Raw genomic sequence first — 11,064 nt, forward strand, 5'->3', positions numbered from 1 at the left:
GTGAGATCATGACCTGAGCCGAAGTCGGACGCTTAACCGACTGAGCCACCCAGGCGCCCCAAAGGTATCCTGTTTATGGAGTTCTCTAGAGACTTATTACAATAAAAAACTTAGAAGGTCTCTTATTCAAGGGAAAACTGAAGTAGTAAAAAGCAAAAATAATTGTCTCTGATTTTACCCAGAATTGTTTTGATTGAAATGAAATTGTGACTCAGATTTACAATCAAAATGAAGGCTATCATCATTTTTCTCTTTATAAAATTTTAATTGTCTTTTAAAAACTTAATTTGGTAAGCTTTCCTTTTGCAAATTTAATTCATTTTCGTCACTAAGGTACTACTTGGTATGCATTTTCAGTGTGCTTTGTTCATGTTTAAAGTAATTTTCTCCAAAGAAGAAATACTTTTGAGTTCAAGAACTATTTATTGAGCTTCTATGGTGTAGTAGCCACTATGCTAGTCGTTAATGGTTTATTTGCTTCCTGATAGCATCATTTAATTTTGGTATACATGCCTGTTATACTCCAGAAGTAGAAAAACTTCATTCAGATATTTGAGTCTCTAGTATTACCTGCTGTTATGATAGATTTAATTCCATAAGTATTCTCTGGCTGGATGTGTGTTCCTTACATTTTTCTAGTTAGAGAGTTACTTTGCTCTAAGCAATCTATTAATTTACTCTCTTAAAATATCTGATGGAAGACAGTAACATAACCACCACTCTGCACTTGTGTAAGACTTTAATATAAAATTCTAATCCAAACTGGGGCACTTGGGTGGCTCAGTCGGTTAAGCGACTGACTTCGGCTCAGGTCTTGATCTCATAGTTTGTGAATTCGAGCCCTGCATCAGGCTCTGTGCTGACAGCTCAGAGCCTAGAGCCTGCTTCGGATTCTGTGTCTCCATCTCTGTCTATCCCTCCCCCACTCACGCTCTGTCTCTCCTTCAAAAATAAATAAGCATTAAAAAAAAATTAAAAAATCCTAATCCACACTGACATAAAGTCTTTCTGATGTTTGATAAAATCTTCTGGACTAACTTCTTTTTTTAGGTTAGAAGTTAGTGGTTCCTGAGACATCTGAAATTGTAAAGAATATAATGAATTGATATAAATTTTTCTTAAAAGAAATTCCATACCTTTGTCATACTCAGGGCTTTTGTACACAAATAAGTTTAAGAATTAGTGGTCAGTAAAGATGAGGCTGAGCTTCAAATGCAATTTTAGAAAAGTTGTGGCCCAGTAATGAAGATTTTGTAAAAAAGGTTTTTGTTTACATGTTTTCTGTCACTACTTCTGACCAGTTCTTTCTTCTGACACCAACTGGGTATCTAGTAACTTAGTTCAATTCTGACACTAAATATCCAGACCCCATGGGCAAAGGCATAGTCCCACAAAACTACTCTCACTTGAGATACCAGCTATAAGTGGGGTACCCAGGATACCCACACTTCTGTCTGGCTGACTACAAATCTTTGGCCATTGGTGATTGAACTCAATCCCCAGCCATTCTCTCTTCCTCAGAGATTTGGGGGTGGTGCTGAAAGTTTTCGCCCTCTAATCACATTAATCAGGCTGTTGGCTTTTCTGGGGACCAGCCCCCATCCTGAAGCTATATCAGAGCCATTCCCCATTCCTCCCCCACCCCCCATGAGCTATCTCATTAGTACACAAAAGAACAGATTCCAAAGGTTTTCAGAGCTTTATGCCAGGAACCTGAAACAAACAGCAAATATTTTTTATTATACCACAATTACATTACTATTGTAACTCAAATTTTATATAGTAAATCTTACTGAATATTACAGATTTAAACATGTATGATGTTAAAATTTTTAAGTATAGGGGTGCCTGGGTGGCTCAGTCAGTTAAGTGTTCCAGTTTGGTTCAGGTCATAATCTCATAAGCCCTGTGTCGGGCTCTGTGCTGACAGCTCAGAGCCTGGAGCCTGTTTCAGATTCTGTCTCCCTCTCTCTCTGCCTCTCCCCTGCTCATGCTTTGTCTCTCTGTCTCTTCCAAAAATAAGCATTAAAAAATTAAAAATTTGTAAGTATAATTTCCCTACAAAAATTTTTATAAAACATAGGTTAAAATTAACAAAAATGAATTAAAGTTGTTAATTTTCCTTGCTTCACTGGAAATCTTTTTTACTGTATCTTGTCAGGCTTGGTTAGTAATAGAACTAACAGGTTGGTGACTGGTATAAAGCATATGGTAAATTCACCTGGGAAGAATACAATTTACTAGACTTGAATACAGAATGGGTCACCCTCAAGGTTTATTTCTTCTTTTGGGGGGTTTTATATGCTTTAGTGACTCTAGGGCAGTGGTTCTGGGCAGGGGTCAAGGCATGTTGATTTTGTGTCCCATGGGACATTTGGCAGTGTCTGGAGACATTTTTGGTTGTCACAAAGCTTTGATGGAGACATTGCTATTGGTATCTAGATGAGTCTAATGGGTCTCTAGATGGCAGGGATAGTACTAAAAATCTTGTGCACAGAACTGTCTCCCTGCCCCCAACAAATTATCTGACTCCAAATGTCAATTGTTGAGGAATGCTGGAGGCCACTTTGGGTGACCACCAAAAGTTAGATTGCATTTAAAGCTTTGAAGCTTTGGAACTGGATAAAGCCACCTGTTTATGAATGGCTCGTCAGCACTGGAGCTTTATCCACTTGATTGATTCTACTATTTTGATAGGTATAGTGAAGTACTTTTCAGTCCTGGCCCAGACCACTGATTGGGAGACCAAACTGCAACTATCCAAATTACCTAAATATGGTTGGTAGTTAATTCACTGGTTTGGGGAAAAAAAAATAAACCTGTAACTGATATGGAGGACTTTCCAAACCTCCACTGAAGAATATTTGTGTCTAAGATAAAAAGAATTCTGGAGATTGTCTACATAGCAGTATGAATGTACTTGACACTAGTGAATTGTTCACTTGAAAATGATGCTGAATTTTATGTTACATTTATGTTACTATAATTTAAAAAAATTGTATCTAGTGTTTTATATTTTCTTAAGCAGTGTTCCATGTATTTCTCAAGGACCATTGTTCTATCACCATTTTCTTGAAGTCAAGAGAGTTTATGATCTCTCAGGAGATTTTTCATTCTTTTCCAAATGGCCTTTAATTTTTAAAATGTATATATTAGCCATTTTCTTAAAGATTGGACAATACTGGATTAATATGAAAGTATAATATTTGGGTTTTAACTTTATTAAAGTTAATTGAAGTATTTTATTAAATTTTCAATTTAGGGAATCATGTAGTCATTATCTGGATATTGAAAAAGAGGTAACTGTTTAGCTTCAAATGCTTTTAGTGTAAAGATTACTTGTGATTTCATGAACTTTTCTTTTTTCTAATAGGCTTTCAAGGATATGCTGTATTCAGCTCAGGATCAGGCACCTTCTGTGGAGGGTAAGATGCATTAATCCCTGTTATAGTCACATAAAACCCCTTTTAAAGGGAAGATATTTTAAACTGAATAGTATAAAACTAATATATCCAGCCCTATTATATAGATCTTTTATGCTTTTTAAAAATGTATTTTATGATTACTTTATATTTCAATCAAACCTTTTTGTTTGTTTAGCTTACATTTATCCTATGATGGATCTCTTAGTATCTTCTTAAATCACCTTAGCATTGTGAATCACAGATACACAATCTGTTTGGTTTAAAGTCAAAGTTTTTATTTGTGTCATTCCTGCTCCCTCCAGTGTATTTTATAGCAGCCTTTATGAGTCCTTAATCCGTAATTAGTCTGAGCAACATAGTTTTTACTTTCTATTTATGCCATGTCTTTAGATGTGGATTAGTAGAAAAAAACTACATATATGTGTGTGTAAGTGATATAAGAATGTATATGTATGCATGTGTGCAGCTCAGCTGCCATAAAACCACTGACCTAAGGACAATAGTTATCTCTCTCCAATTATCTTTATTGATCTTTTCTGTTACTTCAGCTTCTGCTCACCAGCTCATTCTTTATGGGTTTAACCTTTGATAGGTTTGGAGAGTTGTAATTTAAAGTTGTAAGAGTTCTTGTGTCATTAAATAACTGAACTAATTCAACAGTTTCTTGAGGGAGTGTTCCCTCTGAGGCTGAGTAATCTTTTAAGATTTTATACCACATTTTTCAGAAGAGATGTTTGTAAAAAAGTATATGGCAAGCAATGAGAAAGAATGAGATCTGTCCATTTGTAGCAGCATGGATGGAACTGGAGAGTGTTATGCTAAGTGAAATAAGTCAGTCAGAGAAAGACAGATACCATATGTTTTCACTCATACGTGGATCCTCAGAAACTTAACAGAAGACCATGGGGAGGGGAAGGGGGAAAAAAGTTACAGACAGGGAAGGAGGCAAACCATAAGAGACTCTTAAATACTGAGAACAAACTGAGGGTTGATGGGAGGGTGGGGGAGAGGGGAAAGTGGGTGATGGGCATTGAGGAGGGCACCTGTTGGATGAGCACTTGGTGTTGTATGGAAACCAATTTGACAATAAATTATATATATAAAAACATAAGTAAATAAATATTTGAATAAAAAAGTATATGCCAAGAATAATCTAGAGTGTGTACAGATTAATATGTTTTATGAGATACCAAACTGAAATTCTATGAAGTCATTCAAGTGACAAACTTTTGGAGGCTCATTTTTACAACATGTGACAGATGCTGAAGTTGTTTAATAAAACTATAGATCTATAATTAAAAATCTCATTTCTTTAATGACTTAGAAATTCACATCTTTCATCTCTAGCCATTCTGAATTCAAAATGTGCTTCCTTTTAACATCTTGAAATCTTACCAGGGTATTGGCACTTAGGTATTATTAGTTTTATAATATGTCACTGAATTTTGGATTATAATATATTTAATATATTTAATTTTCTAATGTTTAATGGAAAACACTGAAGATTTATCACAATGTTTAGTTCTCTATTGGGTTATTATTTCCTATTTTATGTGTCTTAAAGAGTACATCTCAAAGTATTTTAAGAATGTAATAAAAATGAAATTACATGGAAGTTTAACTGATTTCTTCATTCTGTTTAATTTGCTTTACTATTGGTTCTTTTAATTTTATTCCCAAGGTCATGCTACTTATCTTTAGTTCGCCTTTTCTTTTCTTTTCTTTTCTTTTCTTTTCTTTTCCTTTTTAAGTTTTACCATCCATTTTGTAACAAACATATTTTGACAGGTATTGGAAGTTCTGGTGATCTTTATTTATCCCTTCATGGTGGCTCATGTTGCTCGTAATCTTCATACACTTTTAGCTGTTATTAGAGAAAAACTGAATTCTATGAAAGTATGCTAAAATGACAAATACTTACAGTTAAAAGAACTTTTTTTAATATCATCATCCAGAGGCATTAACTTCTTTGGATCCTGTTTTAAAGGGAGTATTGTAGGCTGATCATGCAGATGTCTGTGCTACTTTCACAAGGGAAATATTCCATACTGGTTTATTCTTTCTACTCACATTGAAACCATGTAATTTTTATTTTCTTAAAATGAATTTTTCTGTTTTGAGATACTTGAGAATTGAAGATATTGAAAAGTGGTTTAAAGAAATGCTGTTCTGTGTGGTATTGAGGTTAGAAAATGTTATTAAAGTTACTATCATTTTGTCTAATTTGATTCCGGTACTATATTAATTTACTATATTTATATGGTATTAAATTTGAATGTTTGTTTTGTTGTTTGTTTATTTATTTAGAGAGAGAGAGCACATGCATGGCAGAGAGAGAATCCCACGCTGTCAGTATGGAGCCCCATGTGAGGCTCAAATCTCACCAACCGTGAGATTATGACCTGAGCCAAAATCAAGGGTCAGACAAACCACCCAGGCACCTTCTTTGTTTTTTTTTTTTTTTCCTTTCCTTTTCCTTTTATTTTCCTTTTCCTTTTCCTTTTCCTTTTCCTTTTCCTTTGTCTTTCTCTTTCTCTTTCTCTTTTTCTTTTTTGAGAGAGAGAGAGAGAGAGAGAGAGAGAATGCAAGCAGGGGAGAGGGGCAGAGGGAGAGAGAGAGAATCTTAAGCAGGCTTCATGCTCAGTTTAGAGCCTGATGTGGAGCTCTATCCCACAACTCTGGGATCATGACCTGAGCTGAAATCTAGAGTTGGATGCTCAACTGACTGAGCCAACCAGGTGCCCCCCAAATTTTAACATTTTTAAAGGCAAAAATGTTTGCTAGGACTTGATTATCTTTTTGAACATTGTCTTTTTCTTTTCATTCTCTTTGTTTTCTATACCTTAAGTTTTTAGTAGGCTTAAAACTTTTGGTACCAGTGAGCAAGTTTTTTTTTGTTTTTTTTAATCTTAAAACTGAAGAATACCATAGTATACCATAAGTTGGTACTTCTCAAATCTGCTATATGCGTAATTCAGTTTACCACTGTTTGTTTGTCTTGTTTTATGAGTACTGATACTTGGTTCCCATCTCAGACCAATTAAAATAGGATCTGGGAGTGAAGCCCAGGCATTGGTGGTTTTACACTCTCCCGAGTGATTCTAATAATAACCAAAGTTGAGAACCCCTGCCATAAATCTTAAATAATTTTTGATCAATACTGTTAATGCTAATTTCTTTTAAATAGTAAGTAGGTTTATAGACTTCTTAAGTTCATTGATATTTTGATTATTCTATGAGAATATGGGAGTATTTTTTTGTTTAAAGCATCCAGAGGACATTGATATTTTTAAAAATGTTTATTGAATTGAATCTAAGTAATAGCTGTACTGATTACATATGTTAAGTGGTAAAACATAACATCATTATTAAAATTAAACATTTTTGTTGACTTGTTATATTAGATGAGGTATAGTAAAATAAGTAGCTTCCTCACATTTCATGTTACTTTTGTTTAAGGTAGAATGGATTTATAATTATAGTCAAAGAACAGTGACTTGAATGGATTTTGTAAGAGTGAAGTGGTTTATTTGATGAAATGCTTAGAATATGAAAGTGTTAATAAGAAGTTGACCACAGATGCAGTTTTTTGAACTAGTGAATTATTTTCTTCCAACTTTGTAAGACATTTCAAGATAGTGCCTTTACTTTTCATTAATAAAGTGGGCTTTTTCCTCATTTAAAAATAAACCAACCAAACAAAATAATTTCTTTTTTTTTCATATTTTTAAGTAATTTTTTAAAAATTTACATCCAAGTTAGTATATAGTACAACAGTGATTTCAGGAGTAGATTCCTTAATGCCCCTTACCTATTTAGCCCATCCCCCCTCCCACAACCCCTCCAGTAAACCTCTGTTTATTCTACATATTTAAGAGTCTCTTATGTTTTGTCCCCTTCCCTGTTTTTATATTATTTTTGCTTCCCTTCCCTTATGTTCATCTGTTTTGTATCTTAATGTCCCCATATGGTGAACTCATATATTTTTGTCTTTCTCTGACTAATTTTGCTTAGCATAATACCCTCTAGCTCTATCCACATAGTTGCAAATGGCAAGATTTCATTCTTTTTGATTGCCAAGTAATACTCCATTGTGTGTGTGTGTGTGTGTGTGTGTGTGTGTGTGTGTGTGTATGCTACATCTTCTTTATCCATTCATCATCTATTGATGGACACTTGGGCTCTTTCGATACTTTGGCTGTTGTTGATAGTGCTACTATAAACATTGGGGTGCATGTGCCCCTTCAAAATAGCATACCTGTATCCCTTGGATAAATACCTAGCAGTGCAATTGCTGGGTCATAGGGTAGTTATATTTTTAATTTTTTGAGGAACCTCCATACTGTTTTCCAGAGTGGCTGCAACAGTTTGCATTCCCACCAGCAGTGCAAAAGAGATCCTCTTTCTCCGCATCCTTGCCAATATCTGTTGTTGTCTGAGTTGTTAATGTTAGCCATTCTGACAAGTGTGAGGTGGTATCTCATTGTGGTTTTGATTTGTATTTCCCTGATGATGAGTGATGTGGAGCATTTTTCATGTGTCAGTTGGCCATCTGGATGTCTTCTTTGGAGAAGTGTCTATTCATGTCTTTTGCCCATTTCTTCACTGGATTATTTGTTTTTTGGGTGTTGAGTTTGATAAGTTCTTTATAGACTTTCGATACTAACCCTTTAACTGATATTTTATTTGAAAATATCTTCTCCCTTTCTGTCCATTGTCATTTAGTTTTGCTGATTGTTTCCTTCGCTGTGCAGAAGTTTTTTATTTTGATGAGGTCCCAATGTTCATTTTTGCTTTTGTTTCCCTTGCTGCAGCCAAGGTCAGAGAGGTTTTTGCCTGCTTTCTCCTCGAGGATTTTGATGGCTTCCTGTCTTACATTTAGGTCTTTTATCCATTTTGAGTTTATTTTTCTGTATGGTGTAAGAAAGTGGTCCAGGTTCATTCTTCTGCATGTCGCTGTCCAGTTTTCCCAGCACCACTTGCTGAAGAGACTGTTCCATTGGATATTGTTTCCTGCTTTGTCAAAGATTAGTTGGCCATACATTTGTGGATCCATTTCTGGGTTCTCTATTCTGTCCCACTGATTTGAGTGTCTGTTTTTGTGCCAGTACCATACCGTCTTGATGATTACAGCTTTGTAATACAACTTGGAAGTCCGGGATTTTGATGCCTCGTGCTTTGGTTTTCTTTTTCAAGATTGCTTTGGCTATTCGGGGTCTTTCCTGGTTCCATACAAATTTTAAGATTGTTTGTTCTAGCTCTGTTAAGAATGCTGGTGTAATTTTGATACCGATTGCACTGAATATGTAGATTGCTTTGGGTAGTATTGACATTTTCATAAAAATATTTGTTCTTCCTGTGCAAGAACATGGAATATTTTCCCATTTTTTTTGTGTTTTCTTCAATTTCTTTCATAAGCTTTCTATAGTTTTCAGTTTATAGATTTTTCACCTCTTTGGTTAGATTTATTCCTAGGTATTTTATGGCTTTTGATGCAATTGTAAATGGGATTGATTCCTTGATTTCTCTTTCTGTTGCTTCATTATTGGTATATAGGAATGCAACTGATTTCTGTGTGTTGATTTTATAGCCTGCAACTTTGCTGAATTCATGGATCAGTCCTAGCAGTTTTTTGTTGGAATCTTTTGAGTTTTCCATGTAGAGTATCATGTCATCTGCGAAGAATTAAAGTTTGACCTCCTCATGGCTGATTTGGATGCCTTTTATTTCTTTGTGTTGTCTGATTGCTGAGGCTAAGACTTCTAACACTATGTTGAATAATAGTGGTGAGAGTGGACATCCCTGCCTTCTTCCTGACCTTAGGGAAAAAGATCTCAGTTTTCCCCCCCAAAATAATTTCAATGCATTAAGAAATCAAGACATGTTCACTTAAAGTTATTTTTTTTACTCAAATAAGTAGATATGCAGATTTATGGTATTTTGCTTCATTCATCTTTTGAGAGTGAATTTCATGGATGATATATACATTGATTTTTGGAAAATAAAGGGTCTCTTTTTATTTAAAATCGATTTCTTATTGGGGCACCTGGGTGGCTCATTTGGTTAAGCATCTGACTCTTGGTTTCAGTTCAGGTCATGATCTAGCAGTTCATGAATTTGAGCCCCCTGTCGAGCTCTGTGCTGACAGTGTGGAGCCTGCTTGAGATTCTCTCTCTCCCTCCCTCTCTGCCCCTCCCCTGCTCTCTCTCTCTCTCTGTCTCTCTCTCTCTCTCTCAAAATAAATAAATAAAACAAGTTTTAAAATAGATGTCATGTAATTAGGAAATGCTCATATTCTGAAGTAATATACATTAAGAAAGCTTAGGGACTTATTTTCAAGCATTCCTTATCAACTTGTATTTAATCTACTCTTCTGTGTATTATTATCTACTCTTCTGTGTAATCTCTATTATTTTGATAAATATTTACATTTGGAAATATTATATGACTGAAAAAGTGACGAAATTCTATGTTAAAGTTTATACATTTTATTGGTTTTTATTTTTTTTTTAATGTTTATTTTTGAGAGAGAAAGAGAGCATGAGCAGGGAAGGGGCAGAGAGAGAGGGGGGAACAGAGGATCCAAAGTGGGCCCTGCACTGACAATGGAGAGCCTAATGTGGGGCTCAAAGTCACAAACCATTGAGATCATGACCTGAGCTGAAGTCAGACGCTCAATCGACTGAGCCATCTAGGTGCCCCTTATTGGTTTTTAAATAATGGCATAAATAATTAGAACATTTTACTATTTAAAATTTTTTTTCTGCAGAAAGACTTGTAGAGCAGCATAGCATGACAGTAGAATGAGAATATTAAAGTTATAGAATTGTGGATTTTTTTTAGTGTAGAGAACAGATACTCAGAATCCTTGGGATTAATCTTTAATGGAGTAGTATTTTAGGAATGTTTGGAAAGTGATGATAAAAACCTTTAAACTGTATTGTATTTTTACAGTTCCTGCTGCCAGTGAGGTTTTGGGTATTTGGGACAGATTAAATGAAACTGCCAACTCATGGTTCCCCAACAGTGAATTAGTGACACCTTCATAATCGGGATTGTTTTGAGACAAAATAATTTAGTATACATGTGAAAATAGACCTCTTAATTGCAATACCCATCTGACATAGTCAGATTTTCAATGATAGAGAACAAGTAGTAAATATAAATTGATACATTTTTTACTTTTTCTCTCATGCTTCCTCCCCCCCCCCCCCCCCAATTTGGTATCTCAGTGACTTTATGGAATTAATCTACTTGGGTAAATATTTATACCTTTTTTGGGGGAAACTTCCCTCTACTCCAGGGCACATTAAAAATTCTTTCTTTCTTTCTTTCTTTCTTTCTTTCTTTCTTTCTTTCTTTCTTTCTTTCTTTCTTAAGTTTATTTATTTATTTTGAGAGAGAGCATGCCAGCGGTGGAGGGGCAGAGAGAGAGAGGAAGAGAGAGAGAATCCTGAGCAGGCTCCGCACTGTCAGTGCAGAGCCCAGTGTGGGGCTCAAACTCAGGAACTGTAAGATCATGACCTGAGCTGAAGTCAAGAGTCAAACACTTATTCAATTGAACCACCTAGGCATCCCCAGGGTACTTTTGATTTATATAATTTATATATGTACAAATTTATATACTGTTCATATAACT

General features: G+C 35.0%; 1 protein-coding gene across 1 annotated transcript in view; it reads left to right on the plus strand.

Annotated features, from left to right (window-relative positions):
* The window catches only part of XPR1 (xenotropic and polytropic retrovirus receptor 1), a 218,594-nt gene that overhangs the window by 24,965 nt on the left and 182,565 nt on the right, over positions 1-11,064 (plus strand). The window contains exon 2 of the mRNA XM_019428051.2: positions 3,374-3,425. Coding sequence (XP_019283596.1) covers positions 3,374-3,425 — 52 coding nt within the window. The remainder of the gene's footprint in view (positions 1-3,373; positions 3,426-11,064) is intronic.

The sequence above is a fragment of the Panthera pardus genome, unplaced genomic scaffold (genome assembly GCF_024362965.1).
Source record: "Panthera pardus isolate Hobbes unplaced genomic scaffold, ASM2436296v1 HiC_scaffold_21, whole genome shotgun sequence".
In the NCBI taxonomy this organism is placed as follows: domain Eukaryota; kingdom Metazoa; phylum Chordata; class Mammalia; order Carnivora; family Felidae; genus Panthera; species Panthera pardus.